This window comes from Petromyzon marinus, chromosome 26 (assembly GCF_048934315.1).
Source record: "Petromyzon marinus isolate PM22_M1 ecotype Great Lakes invasive population chromosome 26, UKy_Petmar_22M1.pri1.0, whole genome shotgun sequence".
In the NCBI taxonomy this organism is placed as follows: domain Eukaryota; kingdom Metazoa; phylum Chordata; class Hyperoartia; order Petromyzontiformes; family Petromyzontidae; genus Petromyzon; species Petromyzon marinus.
The window spans coordinates 9,215,071-9,236,825 of NC_133692.1; the positions used below are offsets into that span (position 1 = coordinate 9,215,071).

Here is a 21,755-nt window from a genome sequence, read left to right on the forward strand (position 1 = left end):
CTTACACTGACCATGCAAGACATTAAATGAACAAGGACAAAACCATACCACCAAATGTGAGAGTCGAGGTTTCAGATAACAGTGTACAGAGCACTGCACCACCAATGCCCCTTTTAGTCCGTCACCGGTTACCCTGGCGAAATAAAGGAGATCATTACGATGTATCAACATTTCCACCCTCCTCCACACGCCAGGTGTGCTGTCCCTGGTGATGGTACTGATGGTCTTCAAAGGGTGTCTTCGGGCCGCCGGCTCCCTGCACCTTGCACTGCTCGATAACAAACTGCACTCGCCGATCTCCTTCTACGATGTCACGCCTCTGGGACGAATCATCAACCGCTTCTCTAAGGTGCGGAGGCTAAGAGAAGCGGATGGAGTTTACTGCTTATTATTATTGTAACACTTGTTTACCCAGGATAGCCTCAAAGCTCTTTTTCAGGAGAGTCCTGCCAAGTTTTTACAGTAAGTTGCGATGCTGCTGCTGCGTGTAATCCCCACTGAGGGAGCTGCAGGTAATTTTTCAGCATTAGGATGTTTGGCCAAAATCATTTTTTTTTAATCTCTGGGAGGAAACCGGAGAACCTGGAAGAAACTACAGCGCAACGGGGGAGAACATCCAAACTCTGCACAGAACTTTGGCGCTGGGCATTTGCCGCCTATAGTTGATCCTGGTATTGGACCACTCCTTCCGACACACTGAGTCCACCTGAATTTATTTGTTGGGTGATTGAGGTTTGACATTTTAGTTGGGCTGGGTGTGATGACATGACTCCAGGATGTCTCATCCTGGGTGGGATGGAAGGTAGGCATGTAACAATTGAACCTCTAGCGCAGAGGTTTCATTTGCAAATTAAATACATAGAATTGCTACGAGTTTCAAGTAAATTATAGCTTATTGATATTATTCCCCTGTGACTAAATCACTCAGAATGTGGCTGGTATTGCCTGCTCAGAAACTAAGCAGCCCTGAGCCTGGATTGTGCTTAGATGGGTGGCCACAAGGCAGGTTGTTATAGGGCTTACAGGCCTACATTATGGGCAGCACATGGCTGAACAACAAAGCCCATTGTTGTATTTTGCTTCTACGCGGTGACTGACGGTCGAGTGTCGTGGTGGTGATGGTGCTGTGCCGCACGCAGGACGTGTTCATGATAGACGAGGTGCTGCCGCCCACATTCCTCATGTTCCTGGGAGCCCTGTGCAACTCAATATTCACGATCCTCATCATCGTCATCAGCACCCCGGTCTTCGTGGTCGCTGCCATTCCCCTCGTCGTCATCTACTTCTTCGTGCAGGTCTGCCCCGAGTCCTCAACGAAAGCAAACCAAACAAAATCCATCTCAGCACTTCTTCCACGTTCCCTCCGTCCTCCCCTGGTCACTTCCCCCTCCTCAAATTGTTACCTCTCACTTTGTGCAGAAGTCGACGGTGGTCGCCCTCTGGATCGACTTGCCCCCACCGTAGCAATGTAGAATTTCCACCACTGGCTCAGGACTGTAAACAGGAATGAGCAAAGCCTCAATGCTATTTGGAGCAGAAAATCGCTTTGACTTTTGGGCCGAGTGAGACAATTATTTCAATCCAGGTTTCAGTTACCCTAGGGTAAGTCCAGGTCAGGTTAGGATACAAATTGCCACTCAAGCCTTTTTTCATATATTATAATGGCATGTGCTGTTATCAAACACCTATTAAGGCCAGCTTCTCAGCACAGAATGGGTTGATTGTCCATCAAAAACCTAACTGACTGTCAAACCAATACTAATATTTCATATACCGCAGTAGGTACTCTTTCACAGAAGAGAAATGTATGAATGATATTCACTTACAATCATCTTGCGGCAGTAGAATTATGTCACTCATTAATCTGTGATGAATCTTCACCATGGCCATGTGGTCTCAAAGTGCACATAGCTTGGCATGGGTGCCGTGGCAATGGAACTGAATGCACCACTGCCTGCTCCTCTAAACTCCTGCCAATCTTAGAGCCTTTCCCTAGAATGTAATTGCTTCAAAAATGGCTTCTTTTACTGTCCTATCTAAATCACAATTTGATGCTAATCTGTAAATTACTTATGATAATTTCTCTCACAATTGATGTTGATTTTTCTGAATATTTTTTAAAAGTAATTTGTCCATGACAACATTTATTCCCGGAAGTCGGTTTGTTTCAATATTGATTCGTGTTCGTGCACTGTTTTTTTATTTCTTATGTAATTCAGAAGTCTTTTCTGTCACATCTATCTATTCGCTTCATTGTTGAACTTCTGTTAACATTATTGCTTTTCTCATTTTGGGTGCCCTAGGTCACTTACTAGCAAATTAGACTATCCTAGCCCCCTTGAGTTCTCGCTTCGTTAAAACGAAACTAACCTGAAACTGCCCCCCCCCCCTGCCCATCGGCAGAGGTTCTACGTGGCGACGTCGAGGCAGCTGAAGCGGCTGGAGTCGACGGTGCGCTCGCCCGTCTTCTCGCACTTCGGCGAGAGCGTGGCGGGAGCGGCGACGCTGCGCGCTTTCCGCCAGGAGGAACGCTTCGTCATCGCGGGAGACCGCGCTGTCGACGCCCTGCAGCGCACATCCTACCCCAGCATCGTCAGCCAGAGGTACAGACGCGGCCCGCACCCGCGTTGCTGCGGGAAACGCCGCTCGGATGGAAATCGCTCCGCACCACGATACGGTTCGCTGTCCCGGTGGAACGGTCAGTGCCACTACGTATGTTGGACTACTTTCGCACCGTGCATAGCCAAACCATGCTACTCAGAGGTGCGGGGAAAGGACAAAAAGCTAAATTTTGACTTGAAACTCATAACCAGAGTTTGCGTGATGGTTTATGCTCCTTGATGAGATCAGCAGGGTTTTGTGGTTCATTTGTGGTGCTTGCCATCTAGAGGTCACCGGTTCCATTTAATCTCCCGGCGTGGCATTTGAAACAATTGGACGAGTTTCTTAAATACCCCGCCTCTATCCACCCTGCAGTATAAATGGGTACACCGTAAGTTAATCGACCGGCAGGTCACAGTGTGGTGGGGTAAAGTGTGGAAGAGTAGGCCAAATACACTCTTAGAGTCTCTCGAGTGGAAGGCCCATCTGCAAGCAGTGGCCTGAGCAAGAAATTGCAGGGCTGCAGTTTGATTCATGTAGCCAGTGGCATAGCATGCGTATTTGTGTATATACAGTGCAGGACATATAAGTATCTGTGTGTGCCCATGTTTCTGTATGATGGTGTGCATGTGTTTTAGTTAATGGTGTCTGTGTTTTTTTTGTATGTTTATGTAATGGTGTTCGCGTGTTTGTATGTAATTGTGTCTGTGTATCTGTGTGTCTGTGCATGTGCAGGTGGCTGGCCGTGTGGCTAGAGTTCCTGGGCGCCTGTGTGGTGCTGTTCGCCGCTATGTTTGCTGTGCTGAGCCGCGACTCCCTGAAGGCGGGGACCGTGGGCCTCTCCGTTTCTTATGCCATGCAGGTTGACATGCCTACCACTGTGCTCTCACCTCATTCCAAAGATCCCCCCTATATCAGGCGGTGGTGCCTATGCATTTGACCTGTAATCCAGTACTATGCAGGCAGCGAGGTTTGTGGATCACGCCGATGTTGCAAAACTCCCTTCCTGTGGGCGTTAAGGAGGTGCCATACCCCGGTTTTCCAGGAGAAGACAGTACAGCATGTGTGGACTAATCTCCATCTGTTCCATTTGTTATGGTATAGAGTGTTGCCCCTTTATGTGTTTTTTTTCCCGAGATGTATAAGCACTCCGTATGATGTGGTTGTGCAGTGTTGGGAGATGCAGTTTGCATGATAGACGCTATATATGAAAACACTGATTATTATAATAATAGGGTTTTTCCCCTTTTTTCTGGCAACAAAACTGAAACCTTTTTTTACAAGGATTCATGTCTGCATTAACCACTATCTGCAGTCAAAATGCCAACAAAAAACATACTATGATAATATATGCATTATCCTTGAAACTGATTGGTCCACACCAAGGGACGGCTTTCTTTTGAGCCTCGACCCAATTGGTGCTCGACCAGATGACGCCAAAAGGCAATGCATATATTATCATAGTATGTTTTTTGTTTGCATTTTGACCACAAGTATTGTGGTTAATGCAGACATGATTCCTTGTAAAAAGGTTTCAGTTTTGTTGCCAGAAAAAAAGGGGAAAACTCTATTATTACATTTTGGTACTGGCAAAGGAGGTCTAATGACACTGATTATTGTTATGTTATTGTTAATATTGTTATATGTATTCAAGAGTAATACATTGGATTACATTATGATTCATATTGGCCAAGTTCCTGTCATGAGGCCCTCCACCACGCGACATAGTCAAACAGATGAAGTTGTCACGTGGTCTACAAGTGCATAACGTGTCAATTATTATTGTTATGGCTCAGTGGTTCATTGAAGAACAATCCTCACAACCAACGCTAGAGAGCAGATACACATTTTGCCAGATTATTATTTGGCCTCACCAAAAAGACAATTGCGAATCATCGTACATGTTGAGTGGATTACATTCCTTTGGGAATATCAAATAAGTGACTTTACCGAAAAACCCAGAGTATGAATTCTTGCAATCACGAAAGCTGTAAGTCAAGATTTAATATCAAATACAGATAGTCCCCGAGTTACGATGGTCCGACTTACGATATTTCGATCTTACGATGGCGATAGTGATACGGCAAAATTGTGAAATATTTTAAATTTCGCGCGGCAGGCAAACGCAGCAGCGTACGAGGTACGATACTGTACGTTACGATACGTTCAGTGCATGTATGATACGTAGCTTTAGCGATTTCATTTTAGGGTTACCACGATACGATACATACGTTCAATGCATGTTAAAAGTGTTTTTTTTTTATAGCAGATAGGATTGTTTCCTGAAAAAAACTTTCTTTTAAATTGCAGTTCATATAGATAGGCTAAGAATTGACCTTTTTTTTACTTTACATTTTACTGTGCAAATACAGTATTCTAATTAATATATACATACAGTATATAGTTTATACAGTACGGTACTGTAAATTGCTCTGTTTTGCTAAATTATCACCATTCTTTAAGACTCCTGGGTAGGCTAGGCCATCTTCGACTTACGATATTTTCGACTTACGATGGGGTCATCGTAGCGCATCTCCATCGTAAGTAGAGGACTACCCGTGCATTTCTATATTACATTACGTTACTTCTAAAACTTTCCGATATCAGTAATCACCTACTGATCGTGTGTATATAAATAACCATCCCAACATTGTTTGTTGTATCTGACGGCAGTCCTCACTCATGCACATGCATCTCCTTCATGCTTCCTGCAGGTGACGGTGGTGATGAGCTGGATGGTCCGGATGTCATCAGAGGTGGAGTCAAACATCGTGGCTGTGGAGAGAGTCAAGGAGTACTCCGAGACTCCGCCTGAGGTTGGCTCAGGGAAGGCTTCACGTGGAATCCCTAAAGAAGCACACAGCACAACAATACAAACAGTATTTGTTTTGTAGTTATGTGCCTATATATTGGGGGGGTGTCTGACAAAAGTTGAAATTTCGTTTATGAGAAAATTTGATTTGGGGTGGCCAGTTGGTTTTGGGGCCAGAGTGCTGAACCTGCACCACTGAGGTGCTAGGATTAAATCTTGGTTTTAGCTGCTTGCGTTAAAACCCCAGTTTTAAATTGTAGCAAGTCGATGGTCTAAACTCGGTCACCAATGACTGCACAAAAAAACACAATATTAAATGTGGCTATTCCACATTTGACATGTGACGAATAATCCTAGCATGGCATATCAAATGCCCCTCGTATGGACGAAGAGGTCTATTTAAGGGACTTCAGAAGGAGTTCTTTGACATCATCTTCCAGGGCCATATTGTGACATGAAATCCATATTGGCTGCATGCTATGCGGTAGCTGGTCGCTAGGATTTGGTAAGGGCGGGGAGGATTAATGCTTAAATGGTTACTGTATCGGATTATGTTAAGAGATGCACAAGAAAAAGTGAGTTCTCAAATAGTTCTGTTGGGGTCCTCTTCTGAGGCAATTTTCCAATATGTCACCTACAGAGAAATTTAGTGTCAAATCGGGTGGCGGGTGCTCATTTGATCTCCGGACAACACAGACTGAGCATCGTAGAGTGCAAGGGAATCTTTCTGGCATGTGCAGGCGGATTGGGAGGTGGAGTCGTGCCGACCGCCCGCGGACTGGCCATCACAGGGCCATGTGGAGTTCCGTGACTACAGCACACGCTACCGCGAGGGACTCGATTTGGTTCTACGCAACATCAGCTGTGACATCAAGGGTGGAGAAAAGGTAGCACCGGTTGCCATCGCTGTGCTCGTCATTGCTAGCACCACTGTTCGTAAACCACCTCGACTTCATTGCAACGTCACATATCCGACTGTCACATATGGGCCCTGAACCAATTAAACGTTCATACCCAGTACAGTATTTGTGCGTGGTGGAGTTCTCATTTTTTACAAATCTGACATTTTCACGCACAGTCATGCACATTCGCTTGCATAGCACTTCAAAGCATTTTGTCATGTTTAAAACTGTTTGCGCCACCATCATCAATACCGTCATCTCTTCCGCAACCACCTCCAATATTATTGTAAACACGATTTTAACATTCATAACCACAACCATCATCTCTGCTGTCCATTACACAACCACCATCAATAAAACTATCATCATCCATATCAGCAGCAGCAACAGCACTGCCATGTTAACCACCATGATCACAATTACCATCATTAATACTACCTCCATTATTATCACCACCATTACCAGCACTATTGCAACCATAATCCCATTCACAAATACTCCATTCATCATCACCACTACGATTATCACCACCACCACGACCACCATTACAGTTGTAACGTTCTGACCCGCCCCTATTGAACATCTGTAAAAAATAACTTCATAGCTCATTGGATTCCTCCTGTAGTCTAAATAAAGATTCTGAGTCTAATTACCACCGTCTTCACAATAATACATTGGAATTGGCCAAACATCCGAATAGCTAAATGCAGGAGTGTTCTGTCTGTTTCACAGTAGACGTAAAAATCATACAAGAAGAAAATGTATCTTGTATGCAGGCATCCTGGATTAGCAAAACCCGTAGAAATTCACCTATTGCACAAGCTATCAGGACCCTGCTAAAAAGAGTCTTGCGACTTGGCGAGGCTTTCCTGCGTAAACAAATGTCAAAGTTCGAGACTTAATCGACCGCACAGGCCGATTCCACTCGAGTGGCAGTAGCTGTTGATGGTTGTTGCTGCAGGTGGGCATCGTGGGCCGCACGGGCGCGGGGAAATCGTCGTTGACGCTCTGCCTCCTGCGCATGGTCGAGGCGGCCAGCGGAGCCATCGCGATCGACGGGGTGGACATTTCGCGCATCGGCCTTCATGATCTGCGGTCGCGCATCACCATCATCCCGCAGGCAGGCCGCGGCACCGGGCTCGCACGAACACCACGGGCAAAATAGTGAAATGTGTTGGTTTCTCTCTTTGTTTGTTGTTGTAACAAAACATATTTACGTCTTGATGAAAAGGCCGACACACGTTGGCCACGGCACTTGACCTCATTGTTGGCGTTGTAAACATCCGCAATGATTTAGCGAAAAATTCGGAGGAAAGGAATCGAATGCCAAGCTTTTTCCGAATTGTGTTTTGTTTAACTCAGTCACTGGTACATGTATATAGATAGATAGATCCTTTATTGTCATTGTCACCAGTGCAACGAAATTGAAAGTGCTCACCAGTCAGTACATCATTCATAAATTTAAATAAAACAAGAAATAGAAATAAAATAAAAGATAATAGCTTGTTCTCTTTAGATCTAATTTTTTATTGCCCGATCCCTTTTTTAACGTGCAAGTTTTAGAATACAAAAACGAACTCGACAAATGAATAAATAACACTGCCAGAGAGACTCTAAATCTCTGCCCTCTTCGTGTGTCGTGAAGAAAGGCCATTGCCTGGAATGTCACATTCTTTTTAAGGTGGTTTTGTTGACGCATGTGTTTTTTGTTGTTGTTGTTTGTGCTTGTGCACCACTGCTAATGCAATATTACAAAACATTTAGTTTTGTAATTAGTTGCAAAGTATTTTTGTTATTATCGGATGCCACTTATTTTCTTATCTACAGTTTGTTAAACAATGTAACAGGATATTATTACTCCATGTACAGTATATCTCAACAGACCCTTTCCCATTTCCAAGAGGTCTGCAAGTGGAAGGGTGGGTCCCGTTCATCTCTGAATCTCGGCACATGCAAGCGGCTCAGCATTAATTATATTTTGGGAGGCATAGTGCCATTGTTTATACTCACCAGAGAGAACTGTAGTGACACGACCGCACTCGGCAAACTGTGCCACACGCCCCCCCCCCCCCCCCCGCATGACCTTTTGAGAGCCTCGGTACTGATAAAGTTATTATATTTTGATTGAAAGCTTTCGTGACTGCAGGGATTCATATTCTTGGTTCTTTCGGTAAAGTCACGTAGAAGGGAAACAATAAAATAATAAAAATATAAAACAAAATTCTCACGACGTTTCCACTGCAACACAAGCAATCATCATCAGGTGTGAAAACCACAGCAAGAAAAATATTATATTTTAGTTTTTCTTCAGGTTTTGTTTTGGTGATGTACATGTACGTCATCGGAACGTCATCGGAACGTCATCAGAACGGGAAAGGGTTAACCATGCTTCCTTGTAGCGGAATGTAGAATGCATTGTCAAAGCATTGACTCCATGTACTGCCTGCCCTGCCTCTTCACACAGTCTAACATTTGCACAAGCCTGGGGAATTGCCATAGACGTTCTAGATGCTGTAGAGTCCCTATTCCGATGCTCATTCGCCATATTTGGTGACCCTAACATCACATACAATATATTGCATTGAGGCAGTCAAAGTGGAGGGAATCTTAGTGTTTTTGTTGCAAAGGCAAAATAAGGTAAAAAAGAGGTACATTTTCTAATATGCAGAATCATCACCTTGTGAGGATTAATCTGGTCTAGAGAATGTAACTGTGTCAGTGCTATAGAATGCAAATTGATGTTTTAGATGAAACATGCTTGAGGTGTTCGTGTTAAGGATTTTAAGATTTTAAGATCAACCAATAGAGGGCAGCATTGTTACATTTGCAATGCTTACAAAGCTTTGTTTTGTTTAAAGCTTTGTTTTGTTAAAGCTTGGCCTATGAAAGAGCTCTTCTCTGGAGTGTTTCAAGGGTGCTGAATCCAATTGACAAATACTATTTTCAAACTCACATTTTAGGGGACATTTTGATAAGTGTGACATTAAATCAGATAAAAAGCAGACAGCCTGCTGTTACCAGAAATAAATGTATGAAAAAAAATGTGCTTTACTGACAAAAAACACACTAGGGATGTAGAAAAACAGCCGATTTTTATAACATAGAAGGGCCATTGCACAAATTAGATGTGTCTGCCCTCTCTATGTATGTGATCTGAAGAAGGGCCATTGCCCAAAACGTCACCTATTATATTTCCTTATAAGGCCACAGTGTCATTGGCAAATGTATTTACATTTTAATTTATGAAAGGGATCAGCCAAAAGATGCGATATCTACAGTGACCACAAGTTTGATATAATAGCAAACCTTGTACATATCGAATGTCACAACGACTTTGTTAAACAAGATAAAATTGGGGAAAGTATACAAAAAGTGCTCGGTGATTTATAATGGCAAGCCATGTAAAGATGTAAGATACAATTTAAACAGGACACAATTTTGCTCAAATTTCTATTCGCTTATTTTGCTTGGATTTTTCATTGCTTTGTTGTTCTACTGGTTTTTACGATATTGCTTTTGCCATTTTTGGTGACCTGGGTCGCTTGCAATTGAGAACTATCGTTGTCTCTCGAGTTCCCACCTGCTTGAACAAAACAAACCTGGAAACCCGTGGCCAGGATCCCGTGCTGTTCGGGGGCTCCCTGCGAGACAACCTCGACCCGTTTGGCCACCACTCGGACGCCGAGGTGTGGGAGGCCCTGGAGTTTGCGCACCTGGGCGAGACGGCGCGCGCCCTGCCCGGGGGAATCCAGCACGAGTGTGCCGAGGGCGGCGAGAACTTCAGGTGCTCTGCGGAGGCCTTGCGTGGCCTGGCGGTTAGCGCCTTTGCCTGCGGGCACCGGGAACGCTGCTCCAAATCCGACCTGAGACCGTAGTCGCTTTGGCCATGGAGCGGCTCTGTTGTGAAACGCGATTTTAACCCTCCACATTTGTCATGCGTTGAGATGCCACAAGCCCAATGCACGTGCGCTCAAGGCATTGTAGCGTATGCATCATTGCTGAGGATGTAAACACTGCATAGATTCATGTTAAAATTACACTCAAGTCGTGCACCGGAAGGCATTATTATTTACAGTTTATTCTGTCATGTTGAGTATTATGCACCGATATTGCGTTGAGGGTTAATGGAGTGAACAAGAGATGTGCAAACAAGAAACAAGACAAATTACACTGTAAAATGAGACGAAAGAGAATGAATTCTTGAATTGAAATACTCCTCCGAAACCAATGTCAACGCATCGTGGCGTCTCGGGGCGAACCTTTTTGCAAGACGTAACTTCGCCAACCGCTCCACCCCCGGCACACAATCACATCGATGCGTCCAGGGGTGGAGCGGTTGGAGCACTGCATTCACGAACCCGATGAGACGGGTCCGAGCGTGCCGTGTAACGCGCGCGTCCCGTGTCGTGCGCAGCGTCGGGCAGAGGCAGCTGGCGTGCCTGGCGCGGGCTCTACTGCGCCGCACGCGCGTGCTCGTGCTGGACGAGGCAACGGCCGCCGTGGACGTGGAGACGGACGCGCTCATCCAGGGGACGATCCGCACGCACTTCCACGCCTGCACTGTGCTCACTATTGCGCATCGCCTGCACACCGTGCTCGACTGCACACGGTAAGTTTAGGGGTTGTGACCTCTCCTGGTTTTTTTTTCTTCTTCCAGGATCGCACCCATTTTTTAAGGTAGCTCTTCCTGGGAAATCTGTACATCTTCCCCGGGACGTTAAAAGTCCCAGAGAGTTGGCAGCTGAGGTGGATCGTTGTTGTCAGCCTGTAACTTCCCACTGCTCGGCTAAAGCCATTACAGTGAAACCTTGGATTGCGAGCATGATTCGTTCCGGAAACTTGCTCGTAATCCAAAGCACTCGTATATCAAAGCGAATTTCCCCATAAGAAATAATGGAAACTCAGATGATTCGTTCCACAACCCAAAAATACTGTATTCATATAAAAATAATTAATACAAAATACCTTTTTATATTTGTATTATTTCAATTTAATATAAAGTAATAAAATGTATTAATTACATTTAATCTTGGCTGGTGTGAGGGAGACGAGATAGAGGAGAGGAGGATGGTTATTGTGTAGGACGACTTTCACTTGCAGTACAGGTACTAAAGAACAATCACTACACTTGGACACAAAATAAAAAAATACTTTACGCACACACACGTGGTCACAACACTATAGTACTGTAGTAAACAGTATACACGTGGTCACAACACTATAGTACTATAGTAAACAGTATACACGTGGTCACAACACTATAGTACTGTAGTAAACAGTATACACGTGGTCACAACGCTATAGTACTATAGTAAACAGTATACACGTGGTCACAACACTATAGTACTATAGTAAACAGTATACACGTGGTCACAACACTATAGTACTGTAGTAAACAGTATACACGTGGTCACAACGCTATAGTACTATAGTAAACAGTATACACGTGGTCACAACACTATAGTACTATAGTAAACAGTATACACGTGGTCACAACACTATAGTACTGTAGTAAACAGTATACACGTGGTCACAACACTATAGCACTGTAGTAAACAGTATACACGTGGTCACAACACTATAGTACTGTAGTAAACAGTATACGCGCGCACGGATGTTGACTATACGAGTGAGGCACGCCGACTGAGACCGAGCATGGGAGACGATTACCCACAATCCCGCAGCGAGAGAGAGAGAGAAGAACCATTGGCTCAGTTGTGATCACGTGACGCTCGGCAGACAAAGCGTATACTGTGTACGCACTGCTCGTATTGCAAGACCCTCGCTCGTTCAGAAAATTATTACGTATTTAAACATTTTGCTCGTTTTGCAAAACACTCGTAGACCAAGTTACTCGCAATCCAAGGCTTCACTGCACCTCGTGTACCCAGTTGTTCCCTTCCAGTCGTGGCCTCCGAAATCAGAATTTTGGTCCCGTCAATTTTTTCCACCACCTTCCTCTGTTTCTTTTTTTGCCTTTGCTTCTCGGTTTCCACTCTGTACTTAATTTTGTATATATTGTCAGTCGTTATCATGACGTGTGCTGCCCGTTTCCGCTTGACGACTTCCTTTAACAACAGCGTCGGCAATCCTTCTTTTCCTCATATTTGTATTCGTCAACGTGCCCTCTTTGACTTCGTCGTATTTCTAGACTTTGCAGTGTTACCAGAGGCAAAATAGTATCAGTGGTTGCCCCCCAAAAGCTTGATTGACGTGTGCTGATTTTCAGGGTGATGGTGCTCAGCAGTGGCCAAATCGTGGAGTTCGACTCGCCCGACGTTCTCCTCTCTCGCAAGGACAGCGCGTTCCACAAAATGGCACGGGATGCGGGGATTGTGTAATGCACGTGCCTTAGGTGACTTACTTAAAGTGAGCAAATTTCACCTAAATACCTCATCGCATGAGAGGCACAACCGAGGTCAACATTGCAAAAGAGGCGATGTTTTTTTTAATGTGTCTCAATGGGTTTATTTCATACCCTGGTTGAATGAAGGATACAGGCAGAACCCAGGATTTTGGAGTCTGGGTTTTACTGGCCTTGTCCATAAGCACACCGTGCATATGGTGCCACTAGGGTTGCCACAATCTGCTGATGCTACAAGATATATCGTATGATATAAGGTCCATGATAATCATATCGTCCATTTTGCAAAATACCGTTGGGTGCTGGCTGCTCATTGAGCCAGCACCACGAAGACTCTGGGCTGGAACCTTGTTTTATATTTCCTCTGTGATAAAATAAAAAAACTTCGTAACGTGTTGATGGCCTCGACATAGTCAGCAACGACTCTCACAAAAATAATCCCCAACAGACTGTCTGGATTTTCACCAAATTGCTGGCACCAACTGCTAACGATGTGTTTGCATTGCTATGGGATGGATACTCTGCAGGAAATGTTAAACGGTTTCCCATCTCTTGTGGTAACATGCCGACTAAAGTGACGTCGAATTGCTTAACCCTCATGTCATGGTTGTAATGTGGCGTTTGACTCGCCCGAAGCTCTGCAGTGGAAAAAGCAACCTGTCACCTGAGCCGCGCTGGGCTGGCTTATTTTGTCAGTGGAATAGGGATATAAAGGGCATGACTATTATATTTATGACACTGATTGTACCGTTTGAATTTAAAAATAGACATTGTTTAGGCGATTTATTCATGTACTGCTTGATGAAAGCCTCCCCATGCCATATCGAACATGTGTGTTATTTCATCATACTTCCTAATTTGTCACCAGTGCGGGTTGATGAAGGGGGCCACCAGAACCGGCTCGGATATCACGAAAATGGGAATATGGTTGTGCAAAACATCCATCATTCTGCGTTATTATAGTGCGTTGTTTTTGAAAGGTAATATTATACTTCCATTGAGGGCATTTAACTCGATCGAGCATTGCTTGACATTGTGGGAGAGCTCTAGCCAGGCCCTCTGCACCTTTTGGCATTTCTGTTGAATGGCAATCAAACATTGTCACATGTTTACCGACAGAAGCGATGTGCTCACAGTCATCTATTGTAAATTGAACACATTTCTTTCAGGTCATACAGCTGTGAAATATATCACTCTCCTTAAGTCCACGTCAGAATGCAATCAGTTGCCACACTAATCGATTAGCGTGGATTCTATTGGCGGTGCAATTGTTTGCATCAACAAATGCAAAGAATTGTACTGAGCACCTAAAATGCCTATTTAAGTGCACTGCCATTACGAACACGTGTGTTGAATTTGTGTTGACGAACTCAAACTGAATGAATCACTCTTTACGGCTGTGAAGCACGCCAATTGTTGTCTATTCGACTGCCTTTTGGCAACAGGCTGCTTGCACACGAAAGCAGAAATAAAGGAAGAGGAGTCAGGCAAGGACATACGCACTCACAAACGCTGTTAACAGTAACATTAAAATATATTTTTCAAAAACTGGGTTGAAAAACAAAATCAATATTGCCCATCACAAATTAGCTGATGAGTTAGTCATAGTAACAACCTTTAGGCTGCATCTATATGTAAACACTGGTAGAGAATTTGAAATTGTATTTTTTTGTATGGGGAATTAGAAGTGCATTATCAGACATTGACAGGGCCATAATTGTACAGTTCTGGGGTAACTGACATGTGTAGCAGTGTGTTCGAGGCATCGTCGCAGATGTTAAGTATTAAACAATCGGCATCTTCTGTGTACTTATCCAAAGTTACGCTGTAGCCCAGGGGATAAGTCATGACGTGGCTCAGTTTAAAGAGTGAGCGATGCATATTTTAACCACTGCTTCAGATTTGTGACATTAAAACCACGTATGGATGAATAACAATGCTACGTACTTGATATAGATACATGGATTTTACCCCTTATCTGCAGTGATATTTTGGGGGGATGTGTATAGTGTTTGAAATTTACAAGCGGATAGAAAATCAGGTCTTGAGATGTGGGTGTGGTATCGATTAGAGAAAGAAATTCAATTCTATAGAGAGAATGAGTACGTTTTATGGCAGGTCGAGGAGAGAAGTCTTATCAGAACAATCCATAAAAAGCCAAAAGATATGGATTGGGCAGATTCTAAGGAGTGAAAGCTTGATAAAGGAAGACGCAGAAAAATAAACCTGTTTTGATGATGGCTTCCATTTCCACGCAAAAGGCAATGGGCAGTAAGTTTGTAACAAAATAAAATTCGAGGGAAACTGCTGAGAAATACAGCTATATATGTATATACGTAGCTTAGGTTAAACAAAAAAGTGGATATACTGAATATTGCAAAATAAATAGGCAAAAGAATAACAGCATTAGAGCCGTCAGGAATAATTTGAACAATTATAATTGAGCAATTATAATTGCTCAAATTGTCTAACCAATAATTGCTCAAATTATCTAGCCAATAATTATTGGTCAGAATAACTAAGTAATCGGAAAAGGAAATTTGCTACATTTTTACGAGAAATTGTCACGAGGCTTAAGACATGCATTTAGCACAATGTATTACTAATTTGTGTTATTACCATGAAGTGTTTTCCACTATTGCGTATGATTGTGTTCTCTTGAATAATACGTACATACATTTTAAACCTTGCAAAACCGATAAAAAAAATCTTACAGTATGTAAAAATTTGTTCACATTTAACTCCTTCACATTTATTGAATTTAACTCTGGCGCATATTATTCACTTAACAGCAAACTCATGCACAAACAAAGGAAACTTACTCCACTCCTCAACTTGTGTAGCCACTCTCCTTCGTAATGCCATCATACGAGATGTAAAGAGCGGGGGTTAATGACGTAATCGCACCATCAGCCTATTTCCCGTCATGATAGGCATGGCGCTTCTAGACGTAGGAACTGATCGTACAATTCAACCAAAAGATAAAAATACTTATCAATTATATGTTTTGGTAAATGTTATCGATTAATGATGACAGCTCTTCACAATATGGAGTGTTTTTTTGTTCATGTAAACATAATTTGATTATGATAAGCAGCATTGGGCACAAAATGTAAAGTTTTCAGACTGTGTTGCCAGCTACAGAGTATGGATCACAAACTTGAAAGAAAATTCGGAGGAAAGTTTAAAAGTGTGCAAAGAAGCAAATGGAGATAGATGCACGCTTGGAATTATTCTGTGAAAAAGGAACACATGGATCAGGGCACGAGCACAAATCCGAGACGTATTGTGCTTTTTTAACAAAGTAGGCTTGGGCAGGGCTCTGCTGGAAGGGATGATGACCAATGAACAAGATTTGTGATGGAATTGTAGCTCAAGGAGAAAACAGTGGCTGAGAGGATGACCATCGCAGAGATATAGCAATGAGATCAGTTCGTGTGCAGGAGTGAGATGGATTGTGGGATCACGGGATCATGAGGGATTGTGATGGTGTGGAGGTCTCAATTTAGCATTGGATAGAACTTGGCTGATTATATTGGATAACTTAACTTGTAGAAAACTACTCTTTCCAAACCAGTAAAGTATCGTTTTTTGATAAAGGAAACCTATTGAAATGAGTCTGTGGTATAATTTGTATGGGCTGTTCCCAAACAGGATGCCATTGTTTTATATTAAGAAAATATTTATTTAGAATGTATCAACATTATGCTGAACACAAAGTCATGGGAAACGGAAGGTCTAGGTCACAAATTAGATTCACAATGACTCAACATAATTTATGTTGGACAATATTAATAACCAAAGCACGTCAGTTGATATAAACTGCACGTGAAAGAACGCATCATATCTATTGGAATCCGAGCACAAATTGAAATTAATTAAAAAGGAATTCATTTTAACGGCTGCCCTTTCATATCTACTACATTCGTTACACGATTAAAAACATGGATTTCCCTACAAATAAAAGCACACCGTTAAACTTGCGCAAGATGAAATGAAAAATAGGCTTTACGGTGTTTATTTTAATTTAGGAGACCATATAAATGGCATTAATGCTACAAATAGCACACCAGAGAAAGTACAAATCTGTTATGAACACTCATGAACAACCTCTGTTTATTATTCCAGCGATTTGGCTGCTGAAACCTGAATCGTTGGTCAGACCCACAAATAATGTTTACAATCTCTGGCAGCAGTGGATACATTAGTGTATCATGTTTAAGCTGGGGCGAGCGGTGCACGCTTGTGGATCCACGTAGTTGTGAAATTCCCCAAATCCATTAGTTCTATGGGGTGACCAGGATATAACAGGACAGCAAGTGGATTCATGAACATCTCTGTGAGGCCCTTTGTGTCATATAACCTCTTTTGTGTGTGTGGCTTTTTCCTCGCATGCACCAAACTCTCCTTAAAAAATGGAATTGTCCAAACATTCCAATGCTGGATCCTCCTGCCATGACCATTCCACTGATGGATGTGCCCAGCTTTTGACTTTGAAAATACATAAAAGTGGAAATTGACGCAGTCATTCAAGCTGGCACAAACCAATAAACATTTATTTACTGAATGTATGAACGACATTATTTATATTAATGGTCATACGTCTGTAACTTTGTAAATCCAGTCAAATATGTGCCATTACAAAGCTTCGAAATGTCTCCCGTATTTTGTTACGGTTATAATTTTAAGTAAAACTTTTCCACATCGGGACTTGTGTGATTCTTTATTGTATTGGTTGGACTAGTAGGATGGGCATACACTGGTGAGACAAAGCAGGGGTTGGTGGATCGTACAGAGATGGACCCATCGTGTATGAGATACCCACCTGCTGGTTCCTAAGTTACCTTAGAATACAGTACAACATATAGGTTTATGATGTGTGAATACATTACCTTTCTACCTCATTAAAAAAATACTGTACCGGTATTTCTGAATGGAAACCGCCCACAATGATGTCGATATTTGATAGATATATTTTTAGCTTTTGGCACGAAACTTCGGGCAGCTTTGATCTCTGGCATGAACTTGCCCTAAGAGTGAAACTTACTAACCTCCAGGCCATCGTGTTTGGGTGACCGACTTTAAAAATGTAGAATCTCGTTAGAATGATATCAAGGTTCACATTTATAGCGCTTCTATAATGTGTTAAAAAAACAGGCTGGGTGTGTGGTGTTTTGGTCTCCTCCCAGGTCATTCTGAAAGAAAATCTCAGTTTAGTTTAATTGGGTTCATCTCGTTAATATGAGCACTGGTGGAGCGGCGGGGGGTGGCACGTGCCCCCCCCCCCCCCCCCCCCAATGATCCGATCGAAATTAGGGATTGCAATCGGATCATTGGGGTTTATTAGTAATACATCGGCATTTTGTGACTCCCACTGCCAATGTGTAGCATATTATTACGTGCCAGGGACTCTATGAGAAGATAGGACAATAGTCTCTGTCCATAATTGGTAATAAGTAACGGCAAAGCGGTTATGAGTGACTCAGAAATGTGCGCAGCTGCGTATACAATCCACGACTTCCCTGAAGGCATCAACACCTTCAGCGAGCGCGATGTCGATCACACAACGCGGTTCGAATTCGACACCTCGATCGATGGCTGCGCCATTGCCGCACACGCGTCGAATAAAAAGCAAGGGACAAGTCCTTACTAACAACTCCTTACTCACTAACAAGTCCTTACTAACAACTCCTTACTAACAACTCCTTACTAACAACTCTTATAATATTTCATTGCTGGAGGGGTTGCCCCCTCTTCCTGAAAATCCTTGCTCCAGCATTGAATATGAACAGCTGGTTTTAGAGTGAAATGTGTCTACTTTGGGCATCACATTTGTCATGTGATGGGAAAGCCAATTACATTGAAGTATAGAGGAAAACCTATTCCCTTTTGTGAATTTATCAAAAGGAGGTGGTTATCCTCAATGCAGAGTTCATCTTTACGAATTCTACTTTAATATTCCCCATGTGAAAGCATGCACTGAAAGAGGAACACGTGCAGCCTGGAACAACCAAATGAGAGGCATCATTTTGCTCGGCTTAGACAGGACACATTGGCAGAGTGATGGTGGCTGATGGGTGAGGGCTGCGATGGAATAACAGCCAAAGGAGGGAATACACCAGAGGTAGAGAGATGACGAGATGGAGCGTGGCATTACAGAACCATGATGGATCGCAATGGATGGACAAGTGACTGATGCTGCGGATTATGGTGAAGAAAACATACTTTAGACGGAATAAAAACGATTGGTTTTCGAAGTAGTTTCAGTCGAGTCTTTAAGCGCAATTATCCACATAGTGGGAAGGCTTTCTAGTGATTTACATGGAATGAGACATACACCTGCGTAGCCAAGGTCTCATAAAGGAGGGCTTATTACTAAGTAGGTTTTCACAGTCATCCTGTGTAACTCTCCATCTTCGAGAAGACAAAGCTGACAAGAAATCGGCTCTTTTCCGACTTAAACTCGGCAGAGGTCTGTTGAGTTGTCATACAACCATCTTTCTCACCAAAAGGTACCGAGCGGTTTTGTCATGTGACAAAGTACCACGTCATCTGCGGAGGATCAGTCCAGAAAGTTATCCCCATCGCAGTCTGGATCGTAGCCCCAATGGGGGTGGTGACTGAAAATCATCGACAATGACGGCTGGGTGTTTGAAGCTGGGAAGCGCTCGATTCCCCTTTGGTTATGCTTGGTGGTTTATAGACAGTAAGCACCTTGAACCTACCAATTTAAATAAGTTTTCACATAGGCGTTGACTCGAAGTTGAGTGGAATCGGAGATATTGCTTTGCCCTCCGTCCCTATTTGGCACGGAGGGCGTAGCACCTCCGATTAGCACGGTTGGCTACGTATGGTGTAAAAGAGTCAATGCAATTCTGCTTTGTCAATATATCTTGCATATACTGTACATGTCACCAACTAGGTTCTGTTGAGTAAGAATACTGATGAGATGACGCTTGGTGGCTGACAGACCCTTGATGTTCAGTTGAAGACTTGAACGCTGAGCCAATGGCAAGACAGTCGGATGGCGGCGCGTCGTTGGGGGAGTTTTTGGCCGAGTGATCGGGATTCAGACAGAGCTGATTGGACCATCTGATAATCAAACTCCGAGCAGGTACTCAGAGATACGACGTGAACGCTGATAATGCCACCCCCCCCTCGCCTCTCACGCCTCTCAACTGGAGGGCTCCGAATTCAAATCTGAGATGGGGGCTTACAAGGCTACCACTTCTTAGGAGTACGCACACCGGTGTGAGAGAGACTGACTGCTGGCATGGCAGTGTGGAATTCCACCACTTGATCAGAGCCACCAAGGAAGATGCGCACTCCCCCATTTGTTCATGTGTGCAGGGAGACGCTTTGCCCGTCATGCCATTTGTACAAAGCAAAAAACATTTTAACGTTTTTTTGTGTGCATTTTTGGTATACCGTGCAGTGAGAGGTGGTGTGTTTATTTATTCATGAAAGTGTGGGGATTTATTATGAATGGAGATGTTCACGTGAAAACATCACAATTTCAAACTCATCCATGAAACGTGTTCTGCCGGTCTCCTGTGAAGACAGCAAAATTTTGCAATAAATAAATACATAAAATATTGTTGCCCTGGAATCTGAAAACACAGTCGCCTAGTTGTTGGATAGAAAAAAAATAACATCCATAATTCACTGTCCTTGATACTTGCTTGTGTGTGCGTGTAAGATTAAAATATATATTGCGCGGCGTATTCTAAGTTTTCTGAAAGATGATCTACTAAATGTGACAAACGATGCTTAAGTATCGATTCTGCCACAGTGGCACACACATTTAAATACATCACAGCTGAGCTCACAATGGTCGTGTCAGAGCACTCACCTGGCACAAGTGAGCTCTAGGTCAGAATCTAGGCAGGTGCCTTACGTTATAATACAGTAAAAGCCAAAGGTGCAGCCCTGTAATTGCTTGCTCACTGCACCGCTGGCAGAAAGTCCTCCACTAGAGGGAGATCTAGAAGATATTTGGCCTACACTTCCAACACTGGCAGGATGTCTTTGATGAACGGTGGGAGTACCCAGACTTTGTCACACCACACGTGAAATGCCGACCTGTGGTGTATCCATTCATAGCGCATGTATGTTTAACTTCTTTCGCACGTATGTAGCCAATCGTGCTAATCGGAGGTGCGGGGGAAGGACAGAGGTGGAGGGGATTTAAGAAACTTGCACCGTTGCTTTCAACTGCCACACCATTAGATTTAATCGAAGCGGTGACCTCTGTATTGCAAGTCCAGTGTGCTATCCATTACACCGTGGCATATTCTAAATACAAATATACGTCCGTAAATGATGTGGTGCATGTAATGGTTTCAGCCTGGTCACCAATTACTACACGGCAGTGTTGCAGCTCCTCATGAAAGATCTAATTTCGCTTTGAAATTCATTCAGTTTAGCCAAGTGTGCAGGGCTGTAATTTGTAAATATAATTGGGATGAACTGACATGCACGACACTACTCTTTTCACATCGTGAAGGAGTGTTCTCTGGCATTGAAAAGCCAGAGATTCTGTAATATTATCTTGTAGGGCTGTGTCCTCGTATGACACGACACTTATCTGATTGTAGCAGTTTCAGATGAAGATTTCTTTACCTCATGTCCTGCTGCTCATTACAAAATCGAGTTATAATCTGGGTAAGTGTGGTTAGCGAGCACGTACGAAGGCCAGCACAGCACAAAATGGGGAGGTGTGGTCAGGACCATGCCTGACCACCTTTGTCTCCCCAGTGCTCATACGTTTACACACCGCACCAGGTACTCGTTTACTGTTGAGCCACTCTAGTGGAGGCCCAGAAGCAGTTGAGATATTCTACATTTATGTTAGCCATTGCCAGAATCGAACTAGGAACCCTGGGTTCGTAGCGCGGTGTGATGGCAATGACTCCACCACTCTGCTCGAGTAAAAGCCAGTTGCACACACTCACAAACATCCAGGCAGCTTTCAACATGGTGCACTTTAAGAAGGGAAGTGAAATAACTCTTCAACTCGATCATTTAGATAATTTTCAGATAGATGCTTATAAACCTATCGTACGTTATTGCTCGT

At 43.3% G+C, this 21,755-nt stretch overlaps 1 protein-coding gene across 2 annotated transcripts in view; it reads left to right on the forward strand.

Moving 5' to 3' along the window:
* LOC116946238 (ATP-binding cassette sub-family C member 3) overlaps positions 1 to 17,389 on the forward strand; it is a 55,465-nt gene extending 38,076 nt beyond the window's left edge. For both annotated transcript variants that reach the window (XM_032961251.2, XM_032961250.2), the window contains 10 exons: positions 195 to 349; positions 1,140 to 1,295; positions 2,404 to 2,603; positions 3,337 to 3,463; positions 5,316 to 5,417; positions 6,154 to 6,300; positions 7,277 to 7,435; positions 9,933 to 10,099; positions 10,730 to 10,924; positions 12,545 to 17,389. In XM_032961251.2, coding sequence (XP_032817142.2) covers positions 195 to 349; positions 1,140 to 1,295; positions 2,404 to 2,603; positions 3,337 to 3,463; positions 5,316 to 5,417; positions 6,154 to 6,300; positions 7,277 to 7,435; positions 9,933 to 10,099; positions 10,730 to 10,924; positions 12,545 to 12,656 — 1,520 coding nt within the window. In that variant the 3' untranslated portion in view covers positions 12,657 to 17,389. The remainder of the gene's footprint in view (positions 1 to 194; positions 350 to 1,139; positions 1,296 to 2,403; positions 2,604 to 3,336; positions 3,464 to 5,315; positions 5,418 to 6,153; positions 6,301 to 7,276; positions 7,436 to 9,932; positions 10,100 to 10,729; positions 10,925 to 12,544) is intronic.
* Positions 17,390 to 21,755: the final 4,366 nt, after the last annotated feature.